Source organism: Aquila chrysaetos, chromosome 1 (assembly GCF_900496995.4).
Source record: "Aquila chrysaetos chrysaetos chromosome 1, bAquChr1.4, whole genome shotgun sequence".
Taxonomy (NCBI): Eukaryota; Metazoa; Chordata; class Aves; order Accipitriformes; family Accipitridae; genus Aquila; species Aquila chrysaetos.
In genome coordinates, this window is record NC_044004.1 from 64,847,859 (window position 1) to 64,864,026 (window position 16,168).

Genomic DNA, 16,168 nt, shown 5'->3' on the forward strand with positions numbered 1-16,168 from the left:
TTTAAGTTTTGAACAATGATGTAAACCTTAAGAATAAGTCTTCAGTAGAATCTGCTCGTGTCTGGAAAAATCTGGCTTTTGTGTTTGCCAAGTTTCAATTAAGTCCCTTTTACAGCTGTGTGTCCTAATCCTGTAAAGCGTGCACTATACAAGTAGGTTCATTCAGAACAGTTGTGCCAGGAAGTTGTGGTTGGATTTTCTAGCCCTTAAGAAATTTCTCTTTAGAAACCTAGTTGTTCCAGTGCCCAGCACTGAGCATGGTGCTCTTCAGAAGGCCTCCAAGGAGCAGTATTCCTCCTGTAATGAACAGAGATATTTACTTTAGACATGACTAGAATCAAAAATAGGGATGGAAGAAGCTGGAAAGAGATGAACACAGAACTCACGGGATTTCTAGGTGCATCGCGTTTGTGCATGAAGTATACATGCATGCCTTTGGCTCGGTGAAAGGGCTTCAAAATGTCTGGTGCTATCTTTCTGGAAGCGTTTGCTCCCTCTGCAATGCTGGAAGGGTAGTTTGAATCCCCATGTGCTCTTGCACTAACGTAGTACCCATTAGGATGGAGGTGAAGCAGTACTACAAGTGTGAAAACCTGGAGCTGTGGCAAGCCAAGTTCTGGTTTTGACCTTCTTAGTGTCGGCCCATCCTTTAAATAAATGATAATAAGGCAGTGTGTTCCCTCTTAATCTAATTCTCATCAGACCCATCGAAGGCAGTGGACTGTACCAGCTGCTAGCGTCGGCTGCCGCCTTAGAGATTCACAGCAACACTTGGGTGTATCAAATGTCATTGCCATGAACGTGGCACCTTGTGTTCCTGAAAATAAAAATGGAATCATCCCCACTTGTTCAAAGCACGGTTATCTCTCTCTGCGTTTATTGTCTCTGTCATGGTACAAGAACTGCTGCAAAATTTCCAGTGCATGTATCGTTACAGATCAGTGCGGGCCCCCGTGATTCTTGGAATGGCATAGGGCTGTTTTTGTTTACTGATGATATTTATCCTCTCATTTCCTTTTGGAAGCATGACAACTTCTTGCTGTCTGATGGGGAATGTACTTACAGGACCTTCTTTTCATGCCGCGTCTGATGATAAACACTCCACTGCATAGTATCCATGTCTGCTTGCTATGGAGCCACTATTACTGCTTTCAGCAGTCAGTCTGGCAGGAACTTGGCTGGGCAGGAAAGCAAAAGGGTTTCTAAGTGCAATTATCTTCTCTTGCAGGAGGAGACCGAGAGCGGATGACAGCTAATCATGAGACATACCTTCTTATGGCGAGCACGCAGAATGACATGGAGGATTGGGTGAAATCTATTCGCAGGGTTATATGGGCGCCATTTGGAGGAGGTGAGTCAGTGAGGGAACATGCAAGGCTCCCAGATACACAAAGACACATAAGGGTTCTTCTGTTGTCTCTCAGTCACAGCCAGAGTTTTGAAGTGGAGAAGAATGATCTAGATCTTTCAAAGAAAGTGAGCCCTTTGTTTTCTCTTGCAATGCAGGTATCAGGCTAGTTCCCATGCAGAGGGCTTAACTAAAAGGCTTTAAACCGTCTGGAACCACTTCCCTTGATGAGAATAGCACATGACAGTGCATTACCAAGGCAAGGGGAAGTTTTCACAGAAGGTTGGTCTTCTATGAAATCAGTTTTTCCATAGGGAGAAGCAGGGCAATTCCTTTGGTCACCAACTAAAAACTGTCTACGTGTTTCATAAATGCCTGTTAAAAGAAGCTGTCAGTGATTCTCCTGCAAGTGACAGCTAAGATCAGTAGTAGTATTATATAAAGCTATGCGCTCCAATATAAGCCGCAGGATATTAGCACTAGCAGTATAGGATAGATTCTTTTTCTTTTGATTGGCATACCCAACAATTTCAGTAGTACTGGATCAAAATTTATTGTCGGATGTCTAGTTGTCTAAAGTTCTCTTATGTTGAATGGGCTGCAAATTATTATCATAATTTTCATTATTATTATTCTGGTGATAACATCTATATTATTATACAAGTATGATTGACACACTTGCACAAAATATCAGTACGTTAATCAATCTGTTCCTTGAAGCTCTTAAATCTTCAATTTTTTTTGAGAAATATTTTTTCTACTGTGAAAGAGCACCTGTATTGCATCAGATGCTTTTTGGTCTTGTCTGCAGGTTGCTGAAAAAGTAAGTCAGGCAGGATTGTCTGTGCTGTTTCATGACTGAGAAGCACAGTTATCACTGAAAACTCTGATTGCTGGCTGCAAATGTCTTGTTCTCAACTGCCAGGTAGACCACAGGAGAGAGGAGGGAGGGACTGAAGGAAACTGCCATTTTAAACAAAACTTTTCTTGTAAGCCACCCATCTTCCGTTGTGCTTTATACAGGTCACAGAGTTCTTAGGAGAAGGCTTTAGCCTCACTGGTAGGCTGCACTGTGGGACTTGGTCAGCTAGGGCCTGCCTGGCACCTCTTCAAACGTGACTGTCTTCTCTTCGGCTCCTCCTGGGAAAATGTGCTCTGGAAAGATAGCGCTAAGCAGTCATCTCACTGGGATCTGGCCCTGTATGTTAATAAGCTGGCACAGTCCTGAATCTGGGCATGTAGGTCTTACAGGAGGATGCTTAAAAAAACAAAACAAAAAACCAAAGCCCAAAACTCACAAAGTGAAAGGTTTGTCTTAAAAGGTGTGATCTTCTACAGGCATATTGTGGCAGAGGAGAGTTAGGAGGAGCACAGTCTTCTGCAGTTAGGCTAGGTAAGAAATCTGCTTGTTTATATAGCATGAAGATTACCCATCCCCAACTTTCTCTTTGTAAAGCAGGCCTCGTGTTGAGCTCCTTAGTGTTCTCTTACTCAGTCCAGTAGCAGCGTAAGCTGCTGTGGCAATAATAAATTTGGGGGCATAACAGAACTGGATTTTTTGAAGAGTATCTTTGTGGTTTTTTGCACATGGCTTCCAGCACCACAGTATGTTTCTGTGGCAAATAATGAGGAAAGGCAACCTTGCAGTTCTGCAAGTGGAGAAGTGTCTACATTTTGCAGGCGGGGAGCTGAGATTAAGTGAAACTCTGTTTCTAGCCCAAGTCCATGCACAGAGCTATGAATAGAAACCAAATCTCCAGAGTCCTGACCCTATGCTTTCTTTACCAGCCCCTCATTTGCTTTTATAGGGCAAGAGCTATTTCTGGCTTACAGCTGGGAATCCTTCCAGCCACTGTGAAAATTCTCAGGACACCATTATTGTTGTAGGAGTCTTTAATGCCAATTACTGATGGAAGCATCTTGCTGAAGACTTCACATGCTGATTTGCATAAAACAAGAGTTGAGTGCAATCCTTGAATTACTGTTTAAATTCATTTGTAGTTAAAATACTTCTAAGCATGTTCTTTTTGTTTTTGCTATTTGATTTCTTGAGCAAATACACTGACTCAGGGTTACTTGTATTGGGAAGCAAACAGTTAACTCCCTGGAAAACATGAGAATAGATGGAACATGATTTTGGGTTTAGTGTTCACGGAGAAGGTTTGACTGTGATAACATGGCAAAAGCAGTATTGTGGTATGTGTCACCATTAAGAACTGTGTTTCTAGTGCCCCTTGTTAAGTTGATAGTCTGAGCTATCTTAACAAGTCTTAATACGCCCTATTAACTATTCTGTAATTATGTATGGCCAGACACACTCATATTTTTATTATCCCTTGCTACGTGGATGTTGCTGCAGCTGCTGCAACAGTCTGATCCTTCTAAAGAAGGGCACTTCTGGCTTAAGTTGTCCAAGCACCTGCCTTTATAAACTGCAGCCACTGAAGTTCAAAATCTTTTTATCTATTACTTTAGCTATAAACAAGATGTAGAAAAGTTGCAGTCACATGATGACTAGCCAGTAACAAGTAATTACTCGCAACACAAAATTATTTCAGACAGCTAATTAATCAAAACACCAGTTTTGTATCAGCTTCCTAAATTTCAGTACTAGATGGTAAACCACAATAGTCTGGTGTCATACGAGTCAAGTGCCACTTTGAGTAATGTATTTGAATTTTCTGGTTCTTTTAAGCATTTTAAGCAAGCTGTGAGTGTGTGCGCGCGCATGTGCAACGGATGTGTCTGAGCCTTGGTGAGCCACTAATATTTACAGTTTGTCTGGCAGGGGGAAAGGACTCCTGGTACCAGAGCAAGGAGCCCTGTAAATGATTAACCATATCATTAAATTGTTATTTGTTAACCTGTGCTAGAAAGAGAAGGCAGGCGTGGGGCAGGTGGGAATCTGCTAAGGTGATCAGAAACAGATTGGTTTTTGGACCAAAAGAATAAGGTTGACTGGAAGAAATTCTGAAAGGAAAAAGAAATGTAAGTGAGCTAGGGCATGTAATGCCTGTTTGCACATGAAATTCCTTTCCTGATTAGATTTAAAAGGCAATTTTTTACAGGAGGGAAAGGCATAAGCTTTAATTGCAGAGCTTGCAACTAAGGGAGAGGGAGGAGGCGAGAAGAAGGAGCATGAGCATTTTAGCAGGGGTAGTAGTGTAAGGTCTGGCACCTCCTGCGGGAGCCAGGCACAGCCTGCTTGCTTTTCAGGCTGCCACACACGACAGCCGCCTGAACTCAACTCAAAGTCACCCAGAGGAGCAGAAAAATCTGCGTTGCGGCGGCTCCCTCCTCTACGTCGTTTTCCTGCACCTGCTGTACGCGAGGGGCTGGCGCAGGCAGCAGCAGCAGCAGCAGCAGCAGCAGCCGTGGCTGCCATTGCCAGGCGTGGGACCGGGAGGGAGGGAGCAAGCAGAGCATCCCCCTGTGGAGGCACGTATTCCTCAGCAGCTCCCCAGGATCCTGCCGGCAAAGATGCGCTGCTGCCGCATTTGACGCACCTCTCCCATGAGAGCTTCTGGTGGTTTGAAGGCAATAAAACAAGCGAGAAGCCCCTGAGAACATCAGACAGGGAGCTGGGTATTATAAAAGGCCTTTTAAAAGGAATCTGTTGTGGACAGAGAGCCTTTCAGGCGAAGGGGCTGTTGTTTTTGCTTCTCGGTTGCAGAGATAAAGGGAGCCAGCAAGGAGTATTGTATCTTGGAGGATTCTTCAGTGGCCTTTTTGGTACTGTTCTTCTCTTTCCCCTTGCTCACCGCAAAGCGCTGACCTTTTCCTGTGGAATTGGAGTCTCTGCCACTCACCCCCTGTTCCAGCTGAGAGGAAGAGATCTTTCTCCCCCTTCATCTGTGCAGGCACTTCTGTTTGAATGGGAGATACATCTTTTTGCTGAAACTCTTTTGTTGTGACACTGCATAATAGACAGTTGTCTCACCGCAGGAAATAAAAGAAACTAAAGGAAATAGAGAGACGGAAGGAAATTGTTCCCCAAAGCAAAATTGAAGCAGGGAAGAGAACGTTAAAATCACTTCAAGCCCTACCCAAGATCTAGAAGACCACAAATCTCATAGCTCCAGAGGAAAATACACTATTATAAAAACTCCTCAGCAGTCAGTAATGATGAGCAGTCGTGGTGTTTTGTCTGGATGCAGCTGGTAAAGGAAAGCTTTGGAGGGACGTGGGTGATCTGGCCTGTATGATGCCTGAAGACAGAAATGCTGGAGTCCGCAGCCCAGGTGCCTTAGCAGCAGCTCCTTTCATTCCTAAAACTACTTATAGGAGAATTAAGCGGTGTTTTAGTTTCCGTAAAGGTAGGTCCATTCTGTCGCTGTGTTCTGCTTTGCTAATGAAGCTGTGGTTTCTGAGAAGTCAAGGGGCTGTGTGTGCAGGGGCAGATGAGAGTACTGAAACAAAAGGCATTAAACAATGCAGATGCCAACATTCCACAAATGATTTATTTACTTCTTTGTTCATTTGTTTGTAGCTGGCCAGCTGATACTGTCTCCTCTACATAATAGCCCATGAATGGGCTGCCTGAATGAGGTGGCTTGAATGAGACAAGATTATTGCAGAGCATCTGAGCAAAAATCAGCGAGAACAGTGGGGGAATCGGACCTGTGATGCTCTGAATTGCCTGTTTGTCTGGCAGAACATCAGGGAAAAGAGTTTGGGTTTGCATTTTGTCTGTGTGGGAGGAGGGGGGAGAAGAGATAAATGCGCATCTGTGCAGAAAGTAGACTAAGTCCTTCAATTTAGAGATTTCTGATTGATTTAAGTGTAGCCCTACAATGCACTGTCCTGTTGCAAGTGCTGCACTGCCACTTCCTCTTGCTGCCCTGCAGCCTGCATTTGCCTTTCCACCTGCTGCATAGAGATGCTTAAAGCCAGTTCTGCATTGCACGTACTCCTGTTGAAGCAGAGCATGGCAGTACTGGGGGGAGGAGGGCAAAGAGGAGGCTGGCTTTCAAAATATGTCAGCTGGAAGGGAAACACACGTCTGAGAGATATGACAAGTGATGATAAGGTGCCACAGTGCTTGGGATGGGTGTGGAGAAACCACCTTTATGACGAGGACAAAAACTTTGTGTGGAGGAAGAGGAAAATATTGGTGCTGCCTTAAAAACTATGCTGGACAGAGAAATCCAAGTGAAAGGGCTAAATTTTCATGTTGTTCTGAAGTGTGAGAAATGATCTTACACAGGGGTTATTCAAATAAAATCATCTTCATCTCCTGCTCCTCCCTAAACTGTTCCTCCATGCTGCCATTTGTCCTTTTGCAAGACCATGCAGCTCTTTGCTCACAAGACTCAGTAGTGATGTAGTGGCATCATTGCTTTTGAGGGTTGCGTGTGCAGGCAGTCAGGGGCAATGCCTTGAAATGATGGATCACAACCAGTGAGGGACTCACCACAAAACTACAGCAGAGGTCAGCTATCACCTGCAGCTGAGATAGCATTGAAAACTGTTTGCCCCCTGCACCCACCCTCCCTGAGGCCAGCATTTTCCTTGGTTGCTGGAGTTCAGTCCTTCTGGAGACTGGCCAAGAGGATGTGGATATGTCTGTATGAAGTGTGCTAGTGCATTTCAAGGTGTCGGTGTGAATTAGAGCTGTCTGTGCCCCATTTATACACTTAACTATTTGAGAAATGTTTGGAAGTTGAATAAAGGATTAAGTGATAATTTTGCAGACAGCTGCCTTTGTGCCTGGGGTGCAGCCTTATCTGCTCCAAAAAGAGCTTCAGCTGTTGATTCTTCCCCTGTATGTTCTGACACAGAAACTCTTCATGTCTAAAACTCCAAGTGAAGCTGCAGCACTTGGGGCAAAGGACAGAATGATGCTGCTAATTTGCTTTCCTCTACATACCATTTGTTTCAGTTGCTTTATTATACACGTTTTCTATCAAGAGTGTTGTGACAAGGCCCCTAGATCAGAGCTGCAGAATGCTGGGTGAGCATGTTTAACTATGTCCACATCCCACTGAAGTCCACAGAAAGATGAACATTAACTGGACTTTCAGTCAAGCCTTTGCTATGGTTGCATAGGCAAATTGGGATAATTACACTTGTCTTATTAATTGGCATACTGAATTCTTACAACTTCATTTGCAGATTGTATACCCAAGAATAAAAACAGGCAAAGCTAGCCTTCTGCAAACCTAGCCCGTACTTGCATAAAGCAGATCAGTTAGTTCTAAGCTGTGCAACACAATGCAGAAAATAAAATTAGCAGGGAAAACTACTGGCTAGTCATTGGAAGAACTACATGGGAATCATGACATTGTATGTTTAGGCAGAGATACATTGTCATCTTCACCGGTGATACAAGGTGTTTCCTTCCTGGAAATCCAGATCAAAGCTGCATTGTGATAGGCACCAAAAAATTAAATGTCAGACCTGTTTGGTGGTCGTGTTGTAGAAGTCAGTGCTCAGAGGGCAGCACCTGAACAGAGACAGAGCCAAGCATCTTTAAAATCCAATTTAGAGAAGATGCTCTCTGTTTAAGTACCACCACAGGAACCTCCTGAGAGCATGTGCAGGGTAAGTGGAGAAAAGCAGTAACTGAGGGTAACTTTGCTGGCATGCAGTGGTGAGAACATTCAGTAGCGTGGTGAATTTGGGTGAGTAGAGTTTTGGAGGAGGCGGCGGCATTGGCCATGGCCAGAGAAACGGTGCAGGCCCTGGTGTGAGCAACTGTGGTAAGTTCCTGGTGATGTTTTTAAAATTGCCTCCCTTCCTTTCCAGCCTGTAGGTAGTTCTGATCCTATTTCAGAGTTCTTTTTTCTAAGCAGTAATCTCTGGTGTACAGCTGTGCTAAACTCCAGGGCAGGAGTTTATCTTACCTTACCTACTGTTGGCATCACACTGACTGTGGCGTAGGAGTAGGCTTGAATGAAAGAAAATGAGTCAGGTGGGAACAAAATTCTGCCACTTTTTAGTGGGATTTTTCCTCTCCTGTACGTTACAAAATTCTGTAGAGAAGAAGAAAATGCTCCCTGCCTTTGATCTACTCAAAGCAGCACTTAGTGTTGGGGAACACCAGAGCAGAAAGCTGGTAAGAAATAATAATTTAAAACTCCATATTAAGTGTTATGTGGCCATGACAGCCACTTCATGTTATTCCAGGACCTTTGTTCCCAGCCCTGCTGTTGAAAGCCATTCACCTGATCTGTTATTTTCAGTCAATGAATTACTGATGTAGAATTGAGAGCTGCTTAAAATTCTCATCCAGATCCTTCCAAAACAAGTTCTGAGTTTTGTTCTGCTGCACATTGAGAGAACACATGTACAGGTGTGGGCCCTCTGCTGAAAGCATCAGCCCTCTGTGCTTTATGCTGTCTGAAAATTATGCTATCATTTGAATTGCTGAAAGGTGGCTTGGGAAAGGCAGAAACCTTCTGGCTCGCTGAGTGCGTGTGCTGTGGTAGAGTTAGAGTGGCAGGTGGGCTTTTTTAAGCTATTCCTTAGAGAGCAAGGAGACAGAACTGCCGCTTAGATCTTTCTCTTTTTTTCTCACTGAATCAGAAGCTTGGAGTTAATAGACTTGAGATGTGACCACTGCCTGTGCTCAGTAGCTAAGGAAGTAATTGACTAATAGCATTCTTAGATTTTAAAAATATACTCTAACTGTGAATATGTACCATTGAAAATACCACAGTGCTTTCACAACTCTTGAGTACACATACACAGAATTTGGATATAGCACTGTAGTGTCTTTCATAAACTTTATGGGTATCAGTTAGGCTTGCAAATCCAGTTTCTCAAAATGTTTACAAAACTTCTGCCATGGGAATGTTCTAGTTAATGAATAACTGCTCAGCGTGCCCTTTACTAGCATGTGATTTTCCTCTTTGATGTTATGCGTGATCTTGGCTTAATTGGATATAGGTTTAAAGACCTGCAAGGGCCTCTCTGAAAAAGCAGTTCTGCTGATTAAATCTAATGACTGGTCAGAACTGGAATCCTGTACATTTCCCTGCCTTCTGCCAGCTGTGGGGAAGCCAAGCTGCTGCCATTCTGAATCTCAAGGTTTCTTGTTGGTTTTGTTTGTTTGTTTCCCTTCTGGCACACTGTCCCAAGGATAAACCAAATCACAGGTTAGCACTTGTGCATCTGTGCATTTCAGGATTTTGGAGACATTGAGATTTAGGAGGAGAATTTGGGTTTGGATTACATCAGTTATGAGGGCTGTCTTTTATTTCTTTCTCCACAGAGGTGTTCTTGTTTAGTTACTGTAGTGGAAATTTACTTTTAAAAAACAGTATGTGAAATTATCTCTGTGGTTTTGGTTACATTGTAGTCTCCCTAACTAGGACTGTCTTTTCCTTGCTTCTCTGTAAAGGAGATGCTAGTAGTTACCAGGTATAGCTGACAGTGTTCACTGTTGTTTGCCTCTGCCAACCACTAAGGTAACTGTATGTTTGCAGCCACAGTTCTTCACAGCATTGCCTTTGCTTCATAATAGTCAATATCTTAGTCTTCATAAACTATTCATCTGCAATATGTCTGTAGTAATTCGTTGCGACCTAAGGGGGGATAAAAGCATTAGAAAGGGACAGTGGAAGAAGGTGAGCTTTACAGGGCAATGATCATGCCTTTTATTCCAAAATGGTGAAAAACCCAACAGGCACCAGAAAGATGATGAACAAGGTAAAATTTGTGACAACATGGTGTGGAGGCAGAGCTGTCATGTTTCTGCCACTTCTGCCACTGGCAACAAAGTACTTTTTCCATAACGCATCAGCAAGTCTGTAACTTCAAGTCAATATTTATGCAGGCTTATCATGACTGATTCCTTTCACGGCCAAGTGCTGCCTGGTGCAGTGTTCTGCATTTGTTAGGTGAAGGAAATAACTTCCTTTGGAGAAGTTCAGCCTAGACTTTGAAACCAAACCAAGCGTGCCTGAGATGAATTCCAAAGCCAAACAAATTGGAGAACACAGAGTGTAGTAAATGGTGACTTCAGAAGCACTTCAAAGTGTGATGTTGTGATCTTCCATGAGACTTAGGTCTTAACTTTAGGTTATTACATCGTTGTTAGAATTGCCATGCTAGCTATGAGCTTCCCAAAGCTGAGTGTGGAGATCCTCGTGCCTGTGAGGTAGATACAGTATTATCACCATTCATACAGATGGGGAGCCAAGTCCTTGAGGCTTTATCTGACATGTGAGGATGGTGGGGCATACACCTACCCATCCGGCTGTGAAGTATATATGTGGCCAGACTCGATGCAGCTGTGTTCTGAGGATTGTGTAGGATCTGAATCCAGTCTGTCAGATCTGCGACTACTGCTGTAGTTATTCTGTCTCTCTTTCAGGCCTTCCACGCTATGTGTATTTTAAGTGTCTCAGTAAAAGTCCCTTAATTTACCATGTACCTTATTGCAGTCAGTAGTAGAAACAATTCAGTGTTTACATTTAAAGGACCAGAGCCAGGAAATTTTAGGCTCCAATTTGGATTATTTTTTTTTTCTTGACACTGGTTACCCCTCCATCATATCAGGTTTTATTTTTCCTCATATATATGTATATATATATTTTAATGTTTTCTTCATTCAGTACCTGTGATTTGCTGCTACAATACAGAACCAAGTTTGTCATATCCATTTGATATATGTCACCTTTTGTATGTGAGTCACTCATTACTTTATATTTGTCTTAAAAAAATACTGTTTGACAGCAGTTACAGACATCTTAATGCTTTATGGTTGCCACCTGTTTTCAATACATTTTGTGTTGTGGTGCATCAACAATTTATAATAATATAGGAACTTGTTTTGCTCCCACTCTGCATGCTTTGAAAACCAATTTTAAAATGAAGAAAAAGAAAAAAAAAAAAGGCAGCATCCCCCAAAATGTATTAATAGAAAGTGATGTGTTTTGACTGCAGTGTCATTAGTAATAGGAGTTTCAAAGCAGTCTGGTAGGTTTGAGAACTTACTCTTTCCTCTGCAAATGTAAGCTGCAATATGCAAATTACTGATTAAAGAATGTTAGCATGGCAAGAAGAAAGTATAGCCAATAGCACAAAGCTTATTCATACTAATTGTACTGTCAGTGGGCATGAGTTGTAATTGGAATGTCCGATCTTATAGTGATTAATTTTGTTTGAAAAGAGGCAAAAACTCTTGTGTTTAAAACCAAGAGATCTCATGGGCTCTTGAAAGGAAGTTCAGACTGTATGTTTATAGGACAAACCAGAGTAGGATGGCCAAGTCTTACACCCAAGAAGGAGTAACCACAGGGAAACAGCTCTGCGGAAAGGACCTGGGTGCCCTGGGGCACAGTAAGCTGCACACAAGCCAGCAGTGGACCTGGCAGCAGGGAAGGTTTGACAACAGCCTGGGCAGTACTAGCAGGAGCAGAGCCAGCAGAGGGAGGGAAGCGATTAACCCCCTCTGTTCAGCATTTTTTAGACCATATTCCAAATATTTTGTCCATAAAAAAAAAAAAAAAGGCAGGGCGGAGATAAAACTGGAGGGAGTTGAGCAAAGGGCCACCAAGATGCTTGGGAGGTAGAACACGCACCCTTTGAGGAGAGGCAGAGGAAGTGGGGCTTGTTGAGCCAGGAGAAGGGACAATTTGGAACAGCAGCCTTTTTGTATATTAAGGAGTTTGAATTCCCCAAACTCCCATAATCATGCAGATTCCTTAACTGACTTTCAGTGGACCTTCCTCCTTAATTCTACTACTTTCAGAATGAGAGTCTAGAAAATCTAGAGGGACTTGAGGATTTCCTCTCTGTTGACCAGCAGCAGCTCTTAAGTCAGACAAATACAAGAAACCTGAATTGATTCAGTACTCCTGCCATCCCCATAGGCAGTTTGCAGGTTAGGAAGGTATGTAAGAATTAAGAAAACATACTTTAACTTCTTTGCCAGCGTGAAGAGGCTGAACTTTGTGGACACCAAATACTCCACACCAGTCAGTATTCTTCTAAGCTTGACTCACTCTGAAATTCCAAAATTCCTTCTTTAATTGCTAATTCTTGGGTTTGGGGTTTTGTACAACATGAAAAAAAAGTGAGCTAATGAAAGAGTGACCGTGTGATGTTCAGTCCCCTTACCTACTGCTGGTTTTGGCATCCACAGGTGTGGGTACCATGGAAATCACAAAATGTGCTGCTCTGCATCTCAGAATACTTTTTGGATGTCTTAGCTGGACATCAGTTACTCTCTCCAGTTATTTCCTGTGCTACAATAAAAATAATTGCACTTAAATACAAACCCCAGACCTTCAGTATGGGTGACTGACAGCTGCTACCCACTTGCTGTAACAGCCTGGAGCATATGCAAGGCAACTTTCCCCCTTACAACTGAGGTGTGAGTTATCTTTCTTTTTTTAGAGGAAAAATGTACACATTGAAGGTTACCCTGAAGGATGCTTCAACCTGAATGGTACCTTAGCTTGTGGTTACTTGTTCATGTAATTGTAATTAATGGGTGAATGAAGTTTTGGGGCCAAAAGCAAAAGCTGACTAGCTCAACTCTGCACTTTCTTTAGAAAAAGAAAACCAAAACAACTCTGTTCTCCTTGTTGAATATTTTTAAACCAGTAGGAACTGTGTGCTCAGTGAAGGGCACAATTTGACTTACTGCATTTCCACCCGCCCTGACTTCATAGTGTACATAATTGGAAAAGGAGCCTTCCAAGCATAGGTGGTTATTTGGTCTTTAGTTTCTGATCATGACTGCCTTAGAACTATTCATTGTCTTGCTATATATAGAAACTGAATTGCCTCACTTCAGCCCCAATACTTAACTATTCAACAAATGGTGGTCTCAAGAGAGAGCTTCCATCACAGATGACATGCCTGAACATCATTGTGATGCTGACTGTGACGGCTGGCTCTGCAGTTTGAAAGGCAAAGGCAAAATAAGTTACGAAGAGTAGCTGTCTTTCCAGTAGTAGTGATGATATCCTCAGATCAGGGTTGAAGTTAATTCTGTCAAAAAACCTCCATATTCTTCTGAGGTTAAGTACGAATGCAGGTTTCCTGCACTTTGTCTGACATACTTCACCTTTCATGTCAGGATCTTTTTTCATACACAAAATTTATTGTTGCTAAAGCAGACAGTGATAATGTAATTGGTAATACGTTATAGGAATGGTCTTTGTTTATGTGGGAAAACTTAATTAATAATTTGGTTTAGTGGGAACGAAATCCTGAGTTATATTTATAAATCTTTTGCCCTCCATGTGTAAAGGTAATGTTTATATGCCATTGAAACTGATACAGGAACCACTTACTTTTTTATAGATAATTAGGCATGAACAAAAGAAGATGGAGATGTGTATCACTTTTAAATCAGAAGTTTTGTGATGGAAAATCCTATTTGTATTATTTCTACGTTTTCTGTGCTTATGGTCTGAAAAATCACACACAGTATTTTATTTTAAATAATGTTTTTGAGCAGTGTTGTAAAATGTCAGCATTGTATTTCCATGAGAGTATCAAAGGTGAAACTGAGCACTTTATTCTTAAGAAAGGAGTAGGTTAATTGTCAGTGCATTTAAATGACTTGTGAATTGCATGGGTACTAATAGAAGACCATGGGCTCCTCAAATGTTTTTGTGAATCTCAACCAAGTCACATCTCTCTTTCATGCAGGTATTTTTGGCCAGAAGCTGGAAGATACTGTCCGATATGAAAAGCGATATGGGAACCGCCTGGCTCCTATGTTGGTGGAACAGTGTGTGGATTTTATTCGACAGCGGGGGCTAAAGGAAGAAGGCCTTTTCCGACTGCCTGGGCAGGCTAATCTTGTCAAGGAGTTACAGGATGCATTTGACTGTGGAGAGAAGCCTTCTTTTGACAGGTAAAATCCTCCAGCTGTCCCCTACTCCCTGAAGCCTAGACAGGACATGATCTGGTGTACTGGCTGACCCACGGTACAGATCTGCTGTACTGGCTGACCCACGGTGCTGTAAAACATGTGGTAGCAACAGATAGAATGACATGGTTTTGTAGGTTTTTCTATATGTTTCCTGTTATCACTCTGAAATATCTTCCTTTTTTTCTGACTTCAATGTCTGATTTCAAAGTGTTTCTGGAGAATTTCCATTTGTGAAAAGCTGGTTAGGAAGAGTATCGCTAATGATTTGGCTTAATCAAAAATACCTGAATTACCTTGATCTTAGTATCATTTGAAATACAGTGCTGATGCTGGCATTTAGTCAGTTCCACAAAGGAAGAATTTCTCTTATCACCAATTTCAGTATGTTCTGTGGCCTATAAAACTGACTGGAAGGGAAGTCTATTTTTATGTATTCCTTTATAATTTGGGACCTTTGGTCTTAAAATAAAAGTCACTGTGACCATAATAACAAACCTACATGGTCTTGAGGGTCAGGGTCCATGTCCAATTTGTATTCCAATATTTATAGTTTTGTAAAGCTAATGAGAATTTTCTGGGCCAAGGAAGAACCCAGTCCTGTTCACACAGCTGTGTATGACTTCAGTCTTTTGTAAGATGAATTATTTGTGCAAGTTCAGCTCTCCTCCTGTAAACATTCATAGCAGTACTCCACATATTCAGAGTGTGCAATCAGAGAAACAGAACCAGTGGATTATGAATGCCACATAGCCTTTTTAACTCTGATCAGAATGAATATGATGGTAGTAAAATTCCACTTCAAGAGACTGTTAAACAGTGGTTGTCCTCAGTGTGTGCCCTAAGTGACATCCATAACACACCTCCAAAATGGAATCAGGATACTTCACTCCAATTGAGGGTCTAATGTGAATTAGGAGGAAGAGGCAGGTTGCATTTATTTTGTGGGACCTTTGGCCGATAGCAATGGAAGTAACAGGAAGGAAAGCGTAGCTTGATCTTTTAGTGCAAAAACATGCCATGATACAAACCTGATTGCTGGAAATCATTTACCTCCCTCCCTTCCCTATTCCTATGAAGTGAGCAAATTTGTTACGCATTAAAGTATGTGTATCACAGATGCACAGAAGGCAGACATCTGTAATGCTGTTTTATCTCCAGTCCTGACCCTCACTTTAAGAAATGTCAGGAATTTATAATGCACTGGAAAAGAAGAGTGAATTGTCTTCTATGAGGTTTATTAGTTTCTTATTGGAAGGTGAGAGTTAGGATAATTGACCAGAAAATAGCTTTAAGGAGCCAGAGGACTGTGGGAAGTGACACCATTAGCTGATAAATGCTTGCAGCATACTCACTGAATGTTCAAATACTGCATAACTCATTTAAAAATGGTAAAGAAGCATCCATTGGGTATGTTTTCCTTACTTGGACATTAAGACAAATATTACTGGTCATGTCTGTGGTACAACCTCTACCAGAGATACAGGTATGTGAATGGCAGAAACAAAAGGTTCTTTTTTCCGTGCCTGTAAGCCAAATAATTGTGGAGGAAATGTTTAAGAAAACAAGTCATCCCCAAACTCCAGGAAGATGGTGTACTGAACACCCCACTGACAGGTACAGCTTGAAAGAGGTGCACAAGTTCTATCTATTCAAAACAAATGAGACCAGGGCTCAGCTGCATTTTTTTTTTTTTTTTTTTTTTTTTCAAGGTTATCTAGCAACATCTGTAGTACACACTAATGAGCCCCAGGAACAGGCATGCTAGCTGAGCTTTAGCAGATGAAATGGAGAAGAGATTTTTACATGCTACTGCTGTGAAGAAGGCACATAATCTCTACTATAGCAATTAGAAACATCAGCAGGAGTTGCCTATAAATCACTGGTCCTGCAGTTCTGCTTCTGAAGCTGAGAATTTATAGAACACTGACCTTGTATGTCTGCGTGTCTCATTGTGAAGGGTACTTTTTCTGTTTACTTTTTCA

At 42.0% G+C, this 16,168-nt stretch overlaps 1 protein-coding gene across 15 annotated transcripts in view; it reads left to right on the forward strand.

Annotated features, from left to right (window-relative positions):
- ARHGAP24 (Rho GTPase activating protein 24) overlaps nucleotides 1–16,168 on the forward strand; it is a 285,721-nt gene that overhangs the window by 249,278 nt on the left and 20,275 nt on the right. For 12 of the 15 annotated variants that reach the window (XM_030010168.2, XM_030010158.2, XM_030010150.2 and 9 more), the window contains 2 exons: nucleotides 1,229–1,351; nucleotides 13,961–14,168. In XM_030010168.2, the coding sequence (XP_029866028.1) occupies nucleotides 1,229–1,351; nucleotides 13,961–14,168 (331 nt within the window). Of the gene's footprint in view, nucleotides 1–1,228; nucleotides 1,352–1,560; nucleotides 1,631–4,483; nucleotides 5,665–13,960; nucleotides 14,169–16,168 lie in introns of those variants that run through there. The other 3 variants (XM_041122979.1, XM_030010187.2, XM_041122966.1) reach the window with 3 other exon arrangements.